Genomic DNA, 19,588 nt, shown 5'->3' on the forward strand with positions numbered 1-19,588 from the left:
TCTAAGTCCTTTGCTGTCTCTGACAGAATTACAATGTCATCGGCGAACCTCAAGGTTTTTATTTCTTCTCCATGGATTACAATACCTACTCCAAAATTTTCTTTTGTTTCCTTTATCGCTTGCTCAATATATGGATTGAATAACATCGGGAATAGGCTACAACCCTGTCTCACTCCCTTCCCAACCACTACTTCCCTTTCATAGCCCTCAACTCTTATAACTGCCAACTGGTTTCTGTACAAATTGTAAATAGCCTTTCGCTCCCTGTATTTTACCCCTGCCACCTTCAGAATTTGAAAGAGAGTATTCCAATCAAAATTGTCAAAAGCTTTCTCCAAGCCTACAAATGCAGGTAGGTTTGCCTTTCCTTAATCTTTCTTCTAAGATAAGCCGTAGGGTTAGTATTGCCTCACGTGTTCCAACATTTCTACGGAATCCAAACTGATCTTCCTCGAGGTCGGCTTCTATCAGTTTTTCCATTTGTCTGTAAAGAATTCGGGTTAGTATTTTGCAGCTGTGGCTTATTAAACTCATAGTTTGGAAATTTTCACATCTGTCAACACCTGCTTTCTTTTGGATCGGAATTATTATATTCTTCTTGACGTCTGAGGGTATTTCGCCTGTCTCATACATCTTGCTCACCATATGGTAGAGTTTTGTCAGGACTGGCTCTCCCAAGGCTGTCAGTAGTTCTAATAGAATGCTGTCTACTCCGGGTGCCTTGTTTCGACTGAGGTCTTTCAGTGCTCTGTCAAACTTTTCACGCAGTATCATAACTCCCATTTCAACTTCATCTACCTCCTCTTCCATTTCGATAATATTGTCCCCAAGTACGTTGCCCTTGTATAGACCCTCTATATACTCCTTCCACCTTTCTGCTTTCCGTTCTTTTCTTAGAACTGGGTTTCCATCAAAGCTCTTGATATTCATTCAAGTGGTTCTCTTATCTCCAAAGGTCTCTCTAATTTTCCTGTAAGCAGTATCTATCTTACCCCTAGTGAGAATAGCCTCTACATCCTTTACATTTGTCCTCTAGCCATACCTGCTTAGCCATTTTGCACTTCCTGTCGATCTCATTTTTGAGACGTTTGTATTCCTTTTTGCCTGCTTCATTTACTGCATTTTTATATTTTCTCCTTTCATCAGTTAAATTCAATATTTCTTCTGTTACCCAAGAGTTCCTACTAGCCCTCGTCTTTTTACCTACTTGATCCTTTGCTGCCTTCACTATTTCATCCCTCAAATCTACCCATTCCTCTTCTACTGTATTTCTTTCCCCCAATCCTCTCAATTGTTCCCTTATGCTCTCCCTGAAACTCTGTACAACCTCTGGTTTAGTCAGTTTATCCAGGTCCCATCTCCTTAAATTCCCACCTTTTTGCAGTTTCTTCAGTTTTAATCTACAGTTCATAACCAATAGATTGTGGTCAGAGACCACATCTGCCCCTGGAAATGTCTTACAATTTAAAACCTGGTTCCTAAATCTGTGTCTTACCATTATATAATCTATCTGAAACCTGTCAGTATCTCCAGGCTTCTTCCATGTATACAACCTTTTTTCATGTTTCTTAAACCAAGTGTTAGCTGTGATTAAGTTATGCTCTGCGCAAAATTCTACCAGGCGGTTTCCTCTTTCATTTCTTACTCCCATTCCATATTCACCTACTACGTTTCCTTCTCTCCCTTTTCCTACAGACGAATTCCAGTCACCCATGACTATTAAATTTTCATCGCCCTTCACTACCTGAATAATTTCTTTCATCTCATCATACATTTCTTCAATTTCTTCATCATCTGCAGAGCTAGTTGGCATATAAACTTGTACTACTGTAGTAGGTGTGGGCTTTGTGTTTATCTTGGCCACAATAATGTGTTAATTATGCTGTTTGTAGTAGCTTACCCATACTCCTATTTTTTAATTCATTATTAAACCTACACCTGCATTACCCCTGCCTGATTTTGTATTTATAACCCTTTATTCACCTGACCAGAAGTCTTGTTCCTCTTGCCACCGAACTTCACTAATTCCCACTATATCTAACTTTGCTTTGTAGTTTCGATTATTAAGTTTACATATTGTAAATCACCATGAACCATGGACCTTGCCGTTGGTGGGGAGGCTTGCGTGCCTCAATGATACAGATAGCCATACCGTAGGTGCAACCACAGCGGAGGGGTATCTGTTGAGGGGCCAGACAAACGTGTGGTTCCTGAAGAGGGGCAGCAGCCTTTTCAGTAGTTTGGTATCCATTTCCCTTTTTAAATTTTCTAACCTACCTATCCGATTAAGAGATCTGACATTCCACGGTCCGATCCGTAGAACGCCAGTTTTCTTTCTCCTGATAACGACGTCCTCCTGAGTAGTCCCTGCCCGGAATTCCGAATGGGGGACTATTTTATCTCTGGAATATTTTACCCAAGAGGACACCATCATTATTTAATCATACAGTAAAGCTGCATGCCCTCAGGAAAAATTACGGCTGTAGTTTCCCCTTGCTTTCAGCCGTTCGCAGTACCAGAATAGCAAGGCCATTTTGGTTAGTGTTACAAGGCCAGATCAGTCAATCATCCAGACTGTTGCCCCTGCAACTACTGAAAAGGCTTCTGCCCCTCTTCAGGAACCACACGTTTGTCTGGCCCCTCAACAGATACCCCTCCGCTGTGGTTGCACCTACGGTATGGCTATCTGTATCGTTGAGGCACGCAGGCCTCCCCACCAATGGCAAGGTTCATGGTTCATGGTTATTTACAATATGTAAACTTGATAATCGAAACTACATAACTTTGAAGTGCTGTAGGTTCTTCATTAGTGCTGAGTTATATACAAAGAGAGAAAAGGTCTCGATTGTAACAAATAATATTGAATGCTGATGCACTCTGATAGTCTTTGAATATTAGTAAAGCTTATTAATGTAGTGCTACATAGGTGTAATTTTCCTCACTGCAGTTCTCTGTACTAATGTTGATAAGTCTAAAAGATAACTGTCTGAATAAAGTTCTGAATTTCAGCTGTTCGAAAAGATGCACCAACCAGTCAGGGTCACAGGCAGTGAGGTCATGTCAATTCAGTAGCCTCTGGTGGCACGTACATGTGGCACTTCCCTTCAGATATTTCAAGCTACCGAGGAGTTAGTTCAACTGGCAGCAAGCTAGTGAGATATTTAAAAGTGGCTTCTCATGTAGCTGTGAGCAACGTCTGGTGCATTGGGTGTGGCCGATGAAGGTGTTGTCAGAACCAAATTCCTCCCCCCACAAAATTGTGCACCAACCAACCCGCATCCCAACATTCGTCTCACAAATCATAAGAAAAAAATCTGCTGAAAAATTGGAGGTAGGACATCCATCTAATGGCATGGGTGAGTGCAGCCTCGGTGCTACTGATAAGGCAGAAAGCTCTACACCTAATGTAGGCTCAATGTCCATGGCTGTTGTCGGTGCGAACGATGATGGATGCAGCATCTGCAAAGGTGGCAGTGGCTACGGGGGTGGTAGCAGCTGCAGAGGTGGTCAGAAGCCGATCTCCATCTCCGTGGCAGAGTTGTTGGAAGACCCGTGCACCCAGATGTCGGACACTGGCTAGGGGTGCTTGAGGCAGCAGCAGGTTCTGTTGTTGACAACATGACTGAAGAACAAAAATCTGCTCCAGGATCACTACAGTTGTGGAAGCATAGTTGGCTTTGTGCCCTCGACGGGTGCCCGATGCGCCATGAATGGTATAATGGTATAATGGTCACAGCTGGACATCTGAATCACAACACTGGATTTCCATTTGTGAGGCTCGTTACACATATGACAGAAATTTTATCCTTCGTGTTGAAGTTCGTTGCAGAGTTTGTGTCAGAAATAGAGTGATGCAGATGAAAAAAATACAGCAGAGTGTGGCAGCAATGACTGTGTAAGAGTTCTGCTGGTGAAGCATCGTGAGCAACAGCAAAGCATTTTCTCTCGAGTGCAAAGCACAAAGTTTGAACACCCTAAGCCTTGAAAGTGTGAATGAAACGTTCGGCTTCACCATTCAATTGAGGAGAGAACAATACTGTTCGGATATGTTGAATTCCATTTTGTTGCTAAATTGTTGAAATTCTGACAAAAAATTGGATTGTTGTCCAAAACAATTGTTTGTGGCAAACCACATAAGCAAAAGATAGATGCAAATGACAGTGGAAGCATCATTGGCAAAATGCATTGGAATGACAAATGAATATTTGCTGTAGGGATCAGTGATGATGATCCATGGTGCATTCCAGAAGGGACCAAGCAAAATCGGTATGAAAATATAGCGGAGGACTGTCAGGTCGAGGAAAATTGAAAAGTCATGCCTCAGTGGTGCTTGGTTATACGTGCATGCAGAGCAGTGGGTGAGTCATATCTACTGTTGGCTTATCCAGCCTGAAACACAAACAATATTGATTAGTTCTAATGATTTCCCAATGTCCTCTACATTGTTGCAAAAAATGTAGGACTTACAACTCGCATTGGTTCATTATGAGGTGCAATAAAATGACACCATTCTGAAGAGAAAGGCTGTTGTGTCATGCATGGGATATGTGTTCTACTGCAGGTGAGATTGATTTTGCATTAAGCTCCAACTAATCTAAATGCAGTAATTCAGCAATCGTAGTGACTGAGTGTGTTCAGTAGCCTGTGCTGCAATCTGCTGAGAATTGATGGGAAAAGCTTGCAGTGCTTGCTTACCAGAATAATCAACTTGAAGACAAGAAACTTCTAATGTGTATTAAGGTAAGGTTTGGGGTTCTACTGTAGGATCAACTTGTGACACAATTGAAAACACGAATTTGCCCAATTTGTTGAACTGTGCGAAATGTCGCTCGAGCTGGAAACAGTACTTTGTACATTCCTCTTGTTGTGCACCAAAAGAGCCTAGGGGTGAAGGAGGTGGCACCTGGCTATACTTCAGCTGCTGTTTGCTGGGTTTGTTGTGCATCTGTCATTCTGCTAATAGCTGATAACAAGAAGGTAATTTGTTGGCTCAAACTGAATAAGTCCAGTGAGTGACTGCTCTCCAGAGGTTGCCACTGCCTACACAGATTTAAAGATGCTGTAAAACAGTTGTGTTTGCCACAAAAAAATTGTGAAAATGTTACTGCTGCCAATCAGTGCTACAGTAAAAGCACCAGACTCATTCCCAGTGAGTCGAAAAACTAAACTTGTCGCCAGTTTGTGGAAAAAAACAGACTTGGGACCAATAGACAGAAAACCCCAAACTAGTCACTAATAGATGGGTCAGTAGTAGAGATGACTGATAAAAGCAATCAGACATCTATAAAAAAATAACACATCAATAAGTTTATTTATCATATGTACACTTAATAATTGAATATATATAAATTTGAAGTGCTGCAGGTTCTTCTGTGGAGCTGAGTAATACACGAATAGAGAAAAGTTCTCGATTATAACAGATAACATCGAATTCTGATACACGAATTTAATAATGCTTAGTAGTGTACTGCTACGTCGATGTAATTTTCCTCGCTCAAGCCTTTTGTACTAATGTTGACAAGTCAGTACATCCACTAGATCTGGGTGAACCTCTGAATTGTGGCCGCTTAAAAAGATGTGCCGGCCAGTCAGAGTTGTGGGCAGTGAGGTCGTGTCAGTTCAGAATCATCTGGTGGTGCCCCTATTGGAGATTGTGAGCGACGGAAGAGAGAGCTCTACCACACCCCACTGATGGCAGATTTAAAAGTTCTGTGGCTTGCACTGCTGTGAATGGTGTGCAGCAAGCCAGGCGCAGTCGACGTAGATGCTGTCAATGCTGCAGCCCTTCGAGACTGCAAATGACACACTTATTTTGTGTGTCCATGTTTGTAGCTGCCTTATAAGCATCATGGTAACATAAATTTTTATAGGGTGCCCAAAATCATTATGGTATTCTGTTTAACCATGTGTTGTGTTGCCTGAATATTTGTTCATTCAACATGGCATTCACATTCTGCTATACAGATGCATATCTGCATCTGGTTTCCTCTATAAAGTGCTATGCCAGTATAATTTTCCTCCCTCCAGCCTTTTGTACTAATGTTGATAAATCTCTTAAGTTCACAATACACTGAGGTGTGGTGTAGCGATATGCCCGTATACAGATGGCAGTAAGTATCGCATACACGAGATATAAAAGGGCAGTGCATTGGTGGAGCTGTCATTTGTATATGTTCATTTTCTTGCTTGTTTTTTATTTTCTTTTTTGAGTGTCATATCAACAGTCTGTTTGAAATAACACTCAAAGAAAAGCTTCCTTGAGATTGTTTTAACCTGATGCTATTGTTGAAATACTTTGTGTTACTGTCAGATAGTATTTCTAAGTAACAATGTGCTCACTTCATGTTCCAGGAAGGTCTATTGGAAAGATTTCGCAGCAACTTGGTTGTAGAGAGTACAGATGCATTTGAGGAAAATGAGTGGAAAACTTTGTGTATAGGATCTGTGGATTTTAAGGTATGTGTTTGGAATACGCCACTATACGAATAAAATTTTTATTTCAAATTAGTGTCAATGTGAAGGTAATAGCTGTGGTCTATTAGTAACTATAATGATTTCTCTGTAGAATCATTTTTATTCATGATGCCTGGATCCAGTTACTTTGTCCTTTTTATGAGAACAATATTACCTCCATTTTCTTAATTTTAGTAAATTGCAGTAATAACAGCATTAAATGTATCTTGAGCATACCCGTAGAAAATAAGAGGATTTAGCCAACAGCATTGTTAAATTTAGGCTCAAGCTATGCAGCTTATTATTAAGTGTATCAGAGTATTCTGAAGAGTGACACATTCTTTTCTGAATGGCCAATAACGATGTGTTTCCCACTTTTAGACTGTTTCTTTGTATGTTGTACTGTGAGTAGCTACAGCTGTGACTTCTAAACAAGAGTATGTCATCAACAACAAATCTCATGAGGAAGATAATGTTTGGGAATGTGATTTTAACTGCACCCATTAAGTAGTGCACTATATGTGACTCATGAGTTAATACCCCATATTACATCATGGAATGTCAGTATGCAAAGTAAGGCATGGTGATGGATTATATTCTGATCATAAAGGCGGCTGCATTTCTGTTTTCTGAGGAGATATTTGTAGCAGTAAAACTTCTCATACTTCACATAATTTGTTTCCTATAAACATTTTTCTTCTCATTCATTAATGTGGATTTGTCTTGACAAACGGAAGTGGAAAAAGCTACAATTTTAATTTAATTCAGCACACACTGTGGGACAATGTAAGTTAAAGCTATTTGTTCAAGCAACAATTCACTACATAATTCAGTGTCATATACAATAAATAATATGTTACAGTGCAACCCTCTAAGCTACACCTGTACAAATGGATTGTGGAAGTGCAACTACTGTCTGCTGTAAATGATGTAGCCGACAGACGCACAGTTGCATTTCACAGTCTCTTACTTTCACTGTTCACAACTCCCCAATAATACACAGTTATATACGTATGGCCAGTGCACTATTGTTTAAACTTTCCAGAAGCCTCATTAATAGTTAACAGGCAAACCTCCACATACTGCTAAAATAGTTTACTATTGAACATCTACGAGCAGTAAAAAACTAACCACTAAGTTCACTGTTCTTGAAGAATAGAAAGGTACATATGGAGCAGACTCTATCATTTTTTTAACACCCGGCATAATTGTGTAACACTTATTTCACAGTTAAGTTGAGGCATCATTGTCATTCTAACCGACACAGGTTTCTCATTGGCCATGGACTGACTGTCTCGTGACCGAAAATTGGGCCCTTACATGTCCTCGCAATACTGAAACTTCACATTGTTCGTTGTTTAATTTACAAAAATTACAATTAAAACTTAATTCATTAAATTAACTGAATAAATCGGTAAATTTAATCTTTTCAACAGTTTCTTGTACTATGAGGGTTAAGCTGAATTATTTGTTTACATCATGAAATTAACAAATATCATTATGCAAACAATACTTTTGACAAAACTGTTAATTACTTTTGCTAACATGTTTTCGAAGAGAGCCAAATGGTTACTGTAAGATTACTAGTAGTTGTTTCTCCAAATGTTTATAATTGATACAGAATTTATATTTGTTTATACATCAACAATAGAATTTAAGTTACGAAATTATTACTGATTTTGCCCTATAATGAAAGATACTAACAAGGAACAGTCAAAATAAATTAGAAAATCAATTACATACATAAAACTAAATACGAAATTAGATCTGGTATTATATTCTTTAAAACTGAGGGCCAACCTTTCTCTACTATGAAAGTGCAGATTATACTCACTTGTGTTAATGGTAATTAGTCAAAATGAAACAATGAATTTTAAGGAGGCATATGGAAAAACAAGAGTGGAAGTAAAATTATCCTTGTTTGCTTCATCACAGACTGCACAAAGTTTGCAAACTGACACCATGGATGTTTCTGTTTGCCGTTTTCTGGGTCAGTAATAATCTTCGTGAATGCATAGAGTTGCTGCAGAAACTTTCTGAAACTTACTCTGTTGCGCCCCCCTTCTGAAACATAAATTATTTTCTAGCTGCCCCCCCGCCCCCCCCCCCCCCAAAATCGCCTATTTTTAATATGCCCCACAGTATCTATTTACTTCTGTATAATTATTGCAACTATCAGTTGCAACAACAATGTTAATGATGAGGGGGAATCTTTTGATGATGTCAGAATTGTTTTTGATTAGCATGAATTTGTATTATTCACATAGGGTTAAAGTTAACAAGCACAACTTGTTCATAAATAACCATGGCGGCATGTATAGTTATTGGAACTGAGCATTATTAGTTCAGAAATTAGTTGGTAGGTTAAAGGTTAACTATTTCCATCTATATTTCTTTTAATTCTGTTAGAATGTTTTAATTTGAAAGATGACGACATATGAATGATAATAGGACAATAGTCAACATTTAAATGCCAGTATAAAAGCTGATTCAAACTGATCATCCAAAACGGAAATAAACAAGAGTAAAAATGTACAAAGTTCGAAATATGGAAATTTTCCGACACATTCACAGTTAGTGTTATGTGCGTGTCTGAATTTGTGAAGAAATAAATTTCATTCTTAGATGAATCTTGGGGCCCAAAAATGTTGACTCACACAATTCTGTTTCGGCCTTGAAGCGATATGTTAAGGACATTCAGTTCCTCAAAAACATTGACAAGTAGCATGTTATGACAAGTAGCACATTACTAGAAACCATTTCTCATCCAGAAACAGAACCGATATACACACATCCTGGTTCCCAGAACTCCTGAAGATAGATGTTGACTGTGGATATTGTGTCACAGACACAGTCCCTTTGACTGTTCAGAGATGTCACTAAACCCGCCCAAAGACGTAAACAACCATGCATGAACAGCATCTATTAGATGGAGGGGGTCTGACAGCTGTTCAGTTCCAGTCATTCCACCAGGAAGGAGGTACACAGCTCGTGTTGTCTGTAGTTCAACCATGTCTAGACGGTCAATACCACAGTCTGACAGTGTCCGCATTGTTACTTTGTGCCAGGAAGGGCTCTCAACAGGGGAAGTGTCCAGGCATCTCAGAGTGAACCAAAGTGATGTTGTTCGGACATCGAGGAGCTACAGAGAGACAGGTACTGTCGGTGACATGCCCCACTCAGGGCGCCAAAGGGACACTACTGCAGTGGATGACTGCTCACTACCTATGGATTATAACTCAGAGCAGCTCTGACAGCAACGCACCATATTGAATAATGCTTTTCATACAGTCACAGGACGTGCACAATAGGCTGCATGATGTGCAACTTCACTCTGATGTCCATGGCGTGATCCGTCTTTGCAGCCACGACACCATGCAGCATGGTACAGATGGGCACAACAACATGCTGAATGGACCATTCAAGATTGGCATCATGTTCTCTTCACCAATGAGTGTCGCATATGCCTTTAACCAGACTGGGTATTAGAGGTATCGGTGTGTACAGCAGTCTGGACCACCACCTCTGAAGGTCTCGCTGTATGGTGGTACAACATGCAGTGTGTGGTTTTCGTGAGCAATAAAAAGGGCGGAAATGATGTTTATATTGATCTCTATTCCAATTTTCTGTACAGGTTCCGGAATTCTCTGAACTGTGGTGATGCAAAACTTTTTTGATGTGTGTAGTAGGACTGCTGTTCAATAGAAAAAGACCAAGTTCATCCTTGAGCTCCACAACACAAAGAACTGTACCACAAGACAATCAGAGTATTAGTAGAAGCCAATCGCGAGTAGAACCCATATCATTGCAAAGATTGGAAAATAATGTAGTGTTTAAAGCTCGTGGTTTCACAAAATTTACAACACTAACTGTATTATTCATCAGTTTGTTGACTTCCACTTGTACTATTTAGAAATCAATGTTTTCCTATGTATCAAGTAGTGTGTTAATTTTACAGATCGAAAAACAGTACACCCACTTGCAATGAACCCACTTTTAGTTCTGATAAATGCTGTCACCCATCAGTTCATATAGCAACACAACTTGCCCATCATTGTCAATAAAAATAGAATTCACAAGGAAGAAATTACCTTCACCTGTAGTCCTTTCTTCCAGAACTTTACACAATAGATAGTCCTCAAGCATTTCATTTTCATAACAGTAGTGTTCAGAAACAGGAAGCTGGGCAGGATTACTGATAGCAGTGCTGTTACCAAATTGGAGGGTGAATTTTGGGCTGTCACAAAGGTGCAGCAGCAATTGATTTTTCATGTCAGCAGCTATTTCATCAATACAATGAGCCATGTTACCACCTGAGAGTGGTATCAACTTCAGACTCTTGGGAAACCTTTCTCCGTGTACAATTTTGCACACTTTTACAGCTGCAGGAGGATGTAATTTTTCACCAGTAGTATGTGATGATTTGTATTTTGCAAATAAACTGGCTACCTCTAGGAATGTTCTTAGGGCTTTCTTAGGAACTGATGCCCTTTTATTGAAGGACCTAATATTTCATTTTAGTTGTTGCTCATGACACCTAAAAGATTCAACAGGTTTATTTACGTCATCTGGAAGTTTTGTCTGCAGATCTCTTAATTAAGGTTTCAAGCGATTGTTGGCAAAAATTTCACAACAAAGAACACACTGTGGTCATTCCTCATTCAAAAGTGTGCTGGTAAAGCCTATGTCAAATAATGAACTTGATATTTATACACTTACACACAATTCTGCATCTAGAACTAACATTGCTGATAGGAACAGAGAAAGATGCGAAAGAATGTTCGTTGATTAAATTTGAGTCTTTTTCTTTTTTAGAATTGCATCTTTATCTTTATCAGAACTGCATCATTTTGAGCAAAAGAGACACTAGGTGAATCACTTCTATGGGATGTCTTGTTACCTCTGTCAACGAGCCACTCATCCATGAGAATGGCAGAACTTGTATCACTTTATTTCAAATCCGGTTATGTACTTCCAATGAACATGCACAAGAATTCAGCTTCTAGTTATCTCACTACCTTTAAACTGGGTCTGGAAATCTGCTACAAATTTAATAGACAGTCACAATGACGTGATTAAAAATCTATTCTTGCAGTTGTTGTTGCGAGGCAGTGGCAGGCATATTTTCAGTTGGCTTATTGTCATTACTGGTTGTTAAATGTAGCTAGCTAACTGTGCAGTGATCGTTGACAGAGGCTGTGTGATGAAATATTACTCATAGCTTTTCTCAGAATTCCTGCTGACATGATCTCCTGGTCAGTTCCTGTGAAACAAGATGGCTAATTAATGGTGGTTCATGGACATAAGACTCTGACACTGCAAAATTTGTTCACTGGAAATCTTTTTCTTACATAATCTAAAATATACACATTTCACTGTAAGATGGAGCCCTCTTCTGTTATTCTCTGCCCTCCACTTTGAAAACAGCTTCCATAGAGTATCAAACAATAGAAATAACAACAATATGAAAAGGATAGATTCCTACTCACTGCATACAGGAAGCATTGAGCTGCAGACGGGCACAATGAAAAAGACTGCTAAACATGTAAGCTTTGAGACAAAAATGTTCTCCTTCCAAAATAGGAAAACACACACACACACACACACACACACACACACACACACACACACACACACACACATGGCTAATGCCTCTCGACACCGGAGCCCAACTTAATAATAGTTTGTCCTTTTCGCACCATAGAACATAATAGAGGGAAAATACTTGAAGTAAACAAACTTATTGATATGAGTGAGAGAGAGAGAAAGAGAGAGAGAGAGAGAGAGAGAGAGAGAGAGAGGGGGGGGGGGGTATATTACACTCATAGTAAAGAAGGCAGTATCTAGTTTCTTCACAAGACCCTGACTGTGATACTTACAAGACAGCTTTTAATATCGATTTTCAGTCCTAAGAATTTAAGATGTTCGACTCCACTGGTTGTTTGATAACCTTGGAACAGTATAATTTTGATTCAGTAAGAGTTTCATGTCAGAAACTGCATGCAGTGTGTTGAATTGCAGTTAAATGTCAATTTATTTTCAGTAAACTTATGTCCCCCCCCCCTCCCCCTTGAACCATGGACCTTGCCGTTGGTGGGGAGGCTTGCATTCCTCAGTGATACAGTTAGCCGTATCGTAGGTGCAACCACAATGGAGGGGTATCTGTTGAGAGGTCAGACAAACGTGTGGTTCCTGAAGAGGGGCAGCAGCCTTTTCAGTAGTTGCAAGGGCAACAGTCTTGATGATTGACTGATCTGGCCTTGTAACACTGAAAGCAAGGGGAAACTATGGCCGTAATTTTTCCCGAGGGCATGCAGCTTTACTGTATGATTAAATGATGATGGCATCCTCATGGGTAAAATATTCCGAAAGTAAAATAGTCCCCCATTCGGATCTCCGGGCAGGAACTACTCAAGAGGATGTCGTTATCAGCAGAAAGAAAACTGGCGTTCTACGTATTGGCGCGTGGAATGTCAGATCCCGTAATCAGGCAGGTAGGTTAGAAAATTTAAAAAGTGAAATGAATAGGTTAAAGTTGGATATAGTGGGAATTAGTCAAGTTCGGTGGAAGGAGGAACAAGACTTCAGGGTGACTACAGGGTTATAAACACAAAATCAAATAGGGGTAATGCAGGAGTAGGTTTAATAATGAATAGGAAAATAGGAGTGCGAGTAAGCTACTACAAACAGCATGGTGAACGCATTATTGTGGCCAAGATAGACACGAAGCCCACGCTTACTACAGTAGTACAAGTTTGTATCCCAACTACCTCTGCAGATGACGAAGATATTGAAGAAATCAGATTGTGAAGGGAGACGAAAATTTAATAGTCATGGGTGACTGGAATTCGGCAGTAGGAAAAGAGTAGGAAAAGGGAGAGAAGGAAACGTAGTAGGTGAATATGGATTGGTGGTAAGAAATGAAAGAGGAAGCCGCCTGGTAGAATTTTGCACAGAGCACAACTAATCATAGCTAACACTTGGTTCAACAATCATGATAGAAGGTTGTATACATGGAAGAAGCCTGGAGATACTGACAGGTTTCAGATAGATTATATAATGGTAAGACAGAGATTTAGGACCAGGTTTTAAATTTTAAGACATTTCCAGAGGCACATGTGGATTCTGACCACAATCTATTGGTTATGAACTGTAGGTTAAAACTGAAGAAACTGCAAAAAGGTGGGAATTTAAGGAGATGGAACCTGGATAAACTGACTAAAGCAGAGGTTGTACAGAGTTTCATGGAGAGCATAAGGGAACAACTGACAGGAATGGGGGAAAGAAATTCAGCGGAAGAAGAATGGGTAGCTTTGAGGGATGAAGTAGTGAAGGCAGCACAGGATCAAGTAGGTAAAAAGACGAGGGCTAGTAGAAATCCTTGGGTAACAGAAAAAAATACTGAATTTAATTGATGAAAGGAGAAAATATAAAAAAAAAGTGCAGTAAATGAAGCAGGCAAAAAGGAATACAAACGTCTCAAAAATGAGATTGACAGGTAGTGCAAAATGGCTAAGCAGGCATGGCTACAGGACAAATGTAAGGATGTAGAGGCTTCTCTCACTAGGGGTAAGATAGATACAGCCTACAGGAGAATTAGAGACCTTCAGAGAAAAGAGAACCACTTGAATGAATATCAAAAGCTCAGATGGAAAACCAGTTCTAAGCAAAGAAGGGAAATCAGAAATGTGGAAGTACTATATAGAGGGTCTATACAAGGGTGACGTACTTGAGGACAATATCATGGAAATGGAAGAGGATGTTGATGGAGGTGAAATGGTAGATATGATACTGCGTGAAGAGTTTGACAGAACACTGAAAGACCTGAGTCGAAATAAGGGCCCCGGAGTAGACAACATTCTATTAGAACTACTGACAGCCTTGGGAGAGCCAGTCCTGACGAAACTCTACCATCTGGTGAGCAAGATGTATGAGACAGGCGAAATACCCTCAGACTTCAAGAAGAATATAATAATTCCAATCCCAAAGAAAGCAGGTGTTGACAGATGTGAAAATTACCAAACTATTACTTTAATAAGTCACAGCTGCAAAATTCTAACGCGAATTCTTTACTGACGAATGGAAAAACTAGTAGAAGCTGACCTCGGGGAAGATCAGTTTGGATTCCGTAGAAATGTTGGGACATGTGAGGCAATACTGACCCTAAGACTTATCTCAGAAGAAAGATTAAGGGAAGGCAAACCTATGTTTATAGATTTGTAGACTTACAGAAAGGTTTTGACAATGTTGACTGGAATACTCTCTTTCAAATTCTGAAGGTGGCAGGGGTAAAATACAGGGAGCGAAAGGCTATTTACAATTTGTACAGAAACCAAATGGCAGTTATAAGAGTCGAGGGACATGAAAGGTTCAAATGGCTCTGAGCACTATGGGACTTAACTTCTGAGGTCATCAGTACCCTAGAACTTAGAGCTACTAAAACCTAACTAACCTAAGGACATCACACACATCCATGCCCAAGGGAGGATTCGAACCTGCGACCATTGCGGTTAGATGGGTAGATCACATAACTAATGAGGAGGTATTGAATAGAATTGGGGAGAAGAGGAGCTTGTGGCACAACTTGACGAGAAGAAGGGACCGGTTGCTAGGACATGTTCTGAGGCATCAAGGGATCACAAATTTAGCATTGGAGGGCAGTGTGGAGTGAAAAAATCGTAGAGGGAGACCAAGAAATGAATACACTAATCAGATTCATAACGATGTAGGCTGTAGTAGGTACTGGGAGACGAAGAAGCTTGCACAGGATAGAGTAGCATGGAGAGCTGCATCAAACCAGTCTCAGGACTGAAGACCACAACAACAACAACAACAACAAACTAATGTTATCTTTTGCCCTATTTCATAAATAATTTATAATACATGAGTTTAGCTTTATCTAAAGCTTTATTTTTTACTCTTATTTACTGATTCCATCAAAATTATGTAAAGAAGGAAAACTGAGAACATTATAAAAAATTACAGAAATTCTGGGTGGAACAACAGGTAAAATAAGAGAAAAGGAACCTCTGGCCTAAAGCTGACTGATGTGTGGAGCATAGACACACTAGTCACTTTCCAGCTCTCTCCCTTTTCCTAGCAGAAGTTCGCACATTTGTGCATAAAACCACATGCAGAGAATGCATGTGGATGTCTGTAGGCTTGTATATGCAAATGTGAGTGTGTAAATAAAATAGAAAGAAACTTCCACATGGGAAAAATATATTAAAAGCAAAGATTCCAAGACTTACCAAGCGGGAAAGCGCCGGTAGATAGGCACAATAAATAAAACACACACGCAGAATTTTGAGCTTTCGCAACCGGCGGCTGCTTCATCAGGAAAGAGGGAAGGAAAAGAAAAGATGAAGGGATGCGCGCAAACACACACACACACACACACACACACACACACACACACACACACACACACACACATATCCATAAATATGTCTGCTTGTGTCTGTGTATGTATGGATGGATATGTGTGTGTGTGTGTGTGTGTGTGTGTGTGTGTGTGTGTGTGTGTGTGTGTGTGTGCGTACGTGCGTGCGTGCGTGTGTGTGTGTGTGTGTGTGTGTGTGTGTGTGTGCGTGGGTGTGTGTGTGTGTGCGCGAGTATATACCTATCCTTTTTTCCCCCTAAGGTAAGTCTTTCCGCTCGCGGGATTGGAATGACTCCTTACCCTCTCCCTTAAAACCCACATCCTTTCATCTTTCCTTTTCCTTCCCTCTTTCCTGTCGAAGCAGCCGCCGGTTGCGAAAGCTTGAAATTCTGTGTGTGTGTTTTATTTATTGTGCCTATCTACTGGGGCTTTCCCGCTTGGTAAGTCTTGGAATCTTTGTTTTCAAATGTGAGTGTGCTTTTAATAGAAAAAGAGAGAGAGCTCGAAAGCAAGTGTGAGTAGTGTTTGTGTACTCCGCAGTCTGCTATACTTTACATACAATTGTGAGACTGAGGAGATGAATGATGGTTGGCAAATAGTCGTGTTTGAAAAATCATAAAATTAGTAGAGATACATGTGTGTTGGAATTCCTGTAGACTTTGTTATACTCCCACTAATCTAATGTCTTCAGAAAAAGTTTGAATTTTTATCATTTAGTTTTCAATCAGCTCATTCAGTTACGTCAAAAGGAAAAGTTCGTGGAGAAAACTATACAATTCTGAGACAGAAGGCAAAATATCGGTACTGCTGATAGCCACATACCCCGCCAGTCCACAAGGTTTCCAGATTGGATTAACAATTTTAAAAAATTACAGAAAAGTTAGGATGGTGGTTTTAATGCTTCAGATATTCTACATAGTCTTTTCCCAAGTGAGTGTGATGCACAGCATGATCTTACAGCCATGTGACATTGCCAGAAAAGTCCTTTTTCAGGACATTGTTCAACTTGTGCATCACATTGGCTCGAATGTCAGTTTTGTTGTCAAAGTATTGTCCTTCATGTGAATTTCTGCACTTTGTTATTTTGTGTAGATTTGTATTGATAACAGTAAGTCTCGGGAACCATTTTGATTTTTTTCCCGAAAAGAATTGTACACATTTTCATTTCAGCCTAGCTGCAGCAGGTGTTCACAGGTCTTTGTTTTCATTCAGAAGCTGAGTTGTGCAGACAGAATCTCACTCACACTTTTCACATTTTCAAATGTCTAGAACACACAATTAAGATATGTTGCTCCATTGTGATTTGTGATGTGTTGTTTACAGTTATTGGCTCAAGCTGTCATTGTATTTGCTGTCCAGATTTCCCTTAAGCACCAAGAAATAATATCAGTCTTGTAACTTTTTGCATGGATGGTTCGTAAAAATACACAACACCATCTTAGCTTTCAAAACTAGTATTTCCTCCATCAGGAAGGAGAGAAGGATAGTTTGGGGACAGTAAAGATGAGTGGAGACCCACCTGTTCTGTTTCCTTCATAATATTCTCCAGCCTATCCCTCACCTCTGCGTAAGGAAGGAACTGTTAATTTTGAAAGCTATAATAGTGTTTTTATGCAGGATGTTCCAGGAGAAATGGTGAATATTCGGGGATATGACAGGAGTGATCATTCAAAGTAAAAAAGTTGACTAAACATAGGCTCTAAAATACATACCGTAAGAGCTATGAGCACTTGTTTAGTAGAAAAGTTTCTTTGTAGCAAAGATGAACAAGTGCCCATAGCTCTTCAGGTATGCAGTTTAGAGCCCACTGGACACTTGTTTTCTTGCTTTCATCCATACTACCATCTCTCAAGAAATGTAAAGCAAAGTGTTTAAAGAAGAGGAGATACGTGGTACAGTATTGAAGATGAAGAGGAGCTCATAGCTCTTAAGCAATGCATTTTAAAGCCCACATTTACTACACTGTTTTGCTTCAAATGATTGTTCCTGTTATATCCCTCAGTACTGGCCATTCTTCCCGGGGCACTGTATACGTGCCTCTTGCGTGTTGCAAATACCGTCCTTCTGACTTTTGTTCATTCATCGTGTTCTATAGGTACTCCCAGGAAGGAGAAGCCTTTGGTATGAGGAACAAGTATAGGTGTGCATTTATAAAAGATGAACAAATCTTAATATGATACTGGAAAGTGCTGGATGGAATGCAAATAATGGAAAGAGTTAATCATTTACATACAGTTGAGGTACTCAGCAGTTGTCACACTTACACTACCAGATAAGAAGTATCGGGGCACCCGTATGTAATGCAAAACTGACCTCTATATAACATGAGGTGGACCTGCTAATATAAGGGGAAGCAGGGAGTATTGTGTCAGAATGGCTCAGGCTTACGAAATCTGAGTGATTTTGTATGCAGGCTGGTCAGTAGCACTTGAGTAACAGATCTGTCAGGGGCATTTCAACTCTTCTAACACTGCTCAAGTTGGCTGTTTGTGATTTGATTGTAAAGTGGAAATGTGAAGGAACGATTGCATCTAAAGCGAGGCAAGAGACGCACCTCACTTACTGACGGACAGTGTCGTCGAACATTGCATAGCGTTGCTATAAAAAAATTGAATGAAACGAGTGGAAGGAATAACTCATGAGTTCCAAAGTGCTACCAGTAGGCAGCTAAGGAGGACGAGGTGTGATGTTTGATCAGCACATTCCTGTTGCAGGGCTAAGTAATGCGTAAGGTGATGTAAAGAACTACTGGACAGTGAAAGACTGTGAAAGAGTGACTCGGAGAGCTGAATCACACTATACACTGTAGCATCCAGTGGGAGGGTTTGCGTTTGGCAAATGTTTGCCATCGTATGTAGTGCCATTAGTGAAGTACAGAGGAGGTGGTGTTATTTTCTACGGTTAGTGTGCAGCTCACTTATTGTGTTTAATAAAACACTAAATACAGGAGGATACGAACACATTTGCAGCATTGTGTACTGCGAACAGTAGAAAAACAGTTTGGAGATTATGACTGATTGTATCTGCATGACCACAGCACCCTGACATAAAACAGTACGTTTGAGTCAATGGTTTGTGGACAGTAATGCTCCTGAAGTGGACTGGCCTGCTCAGAGTCCAGACCTGAACCGATGGAACGTTTTTGGGACGGGTTAACATTTTTAAGTACACTTCCATTGAGATAGGATGCCCTGCCATTCCTCTGGGACATAACAGACACCTCATTGAAAGTGTTGCTAGCAGTTTAGAAGCTATCATAAAAGTGGAAGGTTGACACACCCCACTTTAATGTCAGCTAATAGGTATGCAGATAATTTTTATCAGATAGTGTATAAACAAGCTTCGGCAGCCAGAGATCATGGTTTGTGTGTGTGTGTGTGTGTGTGTGTGTGTGTGTGTGAGGGAGAGGGAGAGGGAGAGAGAGATGGTAAGTAGCAATCTATCCTTTTCATAATATTGTCATTATTCTATCCTGGATTTTCCATTGTTGGAGTACAAAAACCGTTGATTTGATGACTATATGATAAAAACCATGTCACAAACTAATAACAAAAAAACATCGCTGAGTTTTCAGAGAATGTTCTCCTCCTCTGCTAACTCTTTTTTATGTGTTTTGTTTCTTATTCGTTAGGTCTAGAGAGGACATTGCCCATTAGCTCAGCAGTGTTTTTCAGTGTTTTTTATATGCCTGGCTACTCTCGAACACCTCAAAAACTCTTTAGAAATTTGATCTGTGTACTGTATTAACCCCAA

The 19,588-nt window shown here is 39.9% G+C and overlaps 1 protein-coding gene across 5 annotated transcripts in view; it reads left to right on the top strand.

Moving 5' to 3' along the window:
- LOC126293317 (molybdenum cofactor sulfurase 3) overlaps positions 1–19,588 on the top strand; it is a 151,285-nt gene that overhangs the window by 124,866 nt on the left and 6,831 nt on the right. For all 5 annotated transcript variants that reach the window (XM_049986465.1, XM_049986462.1, XM_049986463.1 and 2 more), the window contains one exon: positions 6,352–6,456. In XM_049986465.1, the coding sequence (XP_049842422.1) occupies positions 6,352–6,456 (105 nt within the window). The remainder of the gene's footprint in view (positions 1–6,351; positions 6,457–19,588) is intronic.

This window comes from Schistocerca gregaria, chromosome 10 (genome assembly GCF_023897955.1).
Source record: "Schistocerca gregaria isolate iqSchGreg1 chromosome 10, iqSchGreg1.2, whole genome shotgun sequence".
Lineage (NCBI taxonomy): Eukaryota > Metazoa > Arthropoda > Insecta > Orthoptera > Acrididae > Schistocerca > Schistocerca gregaria.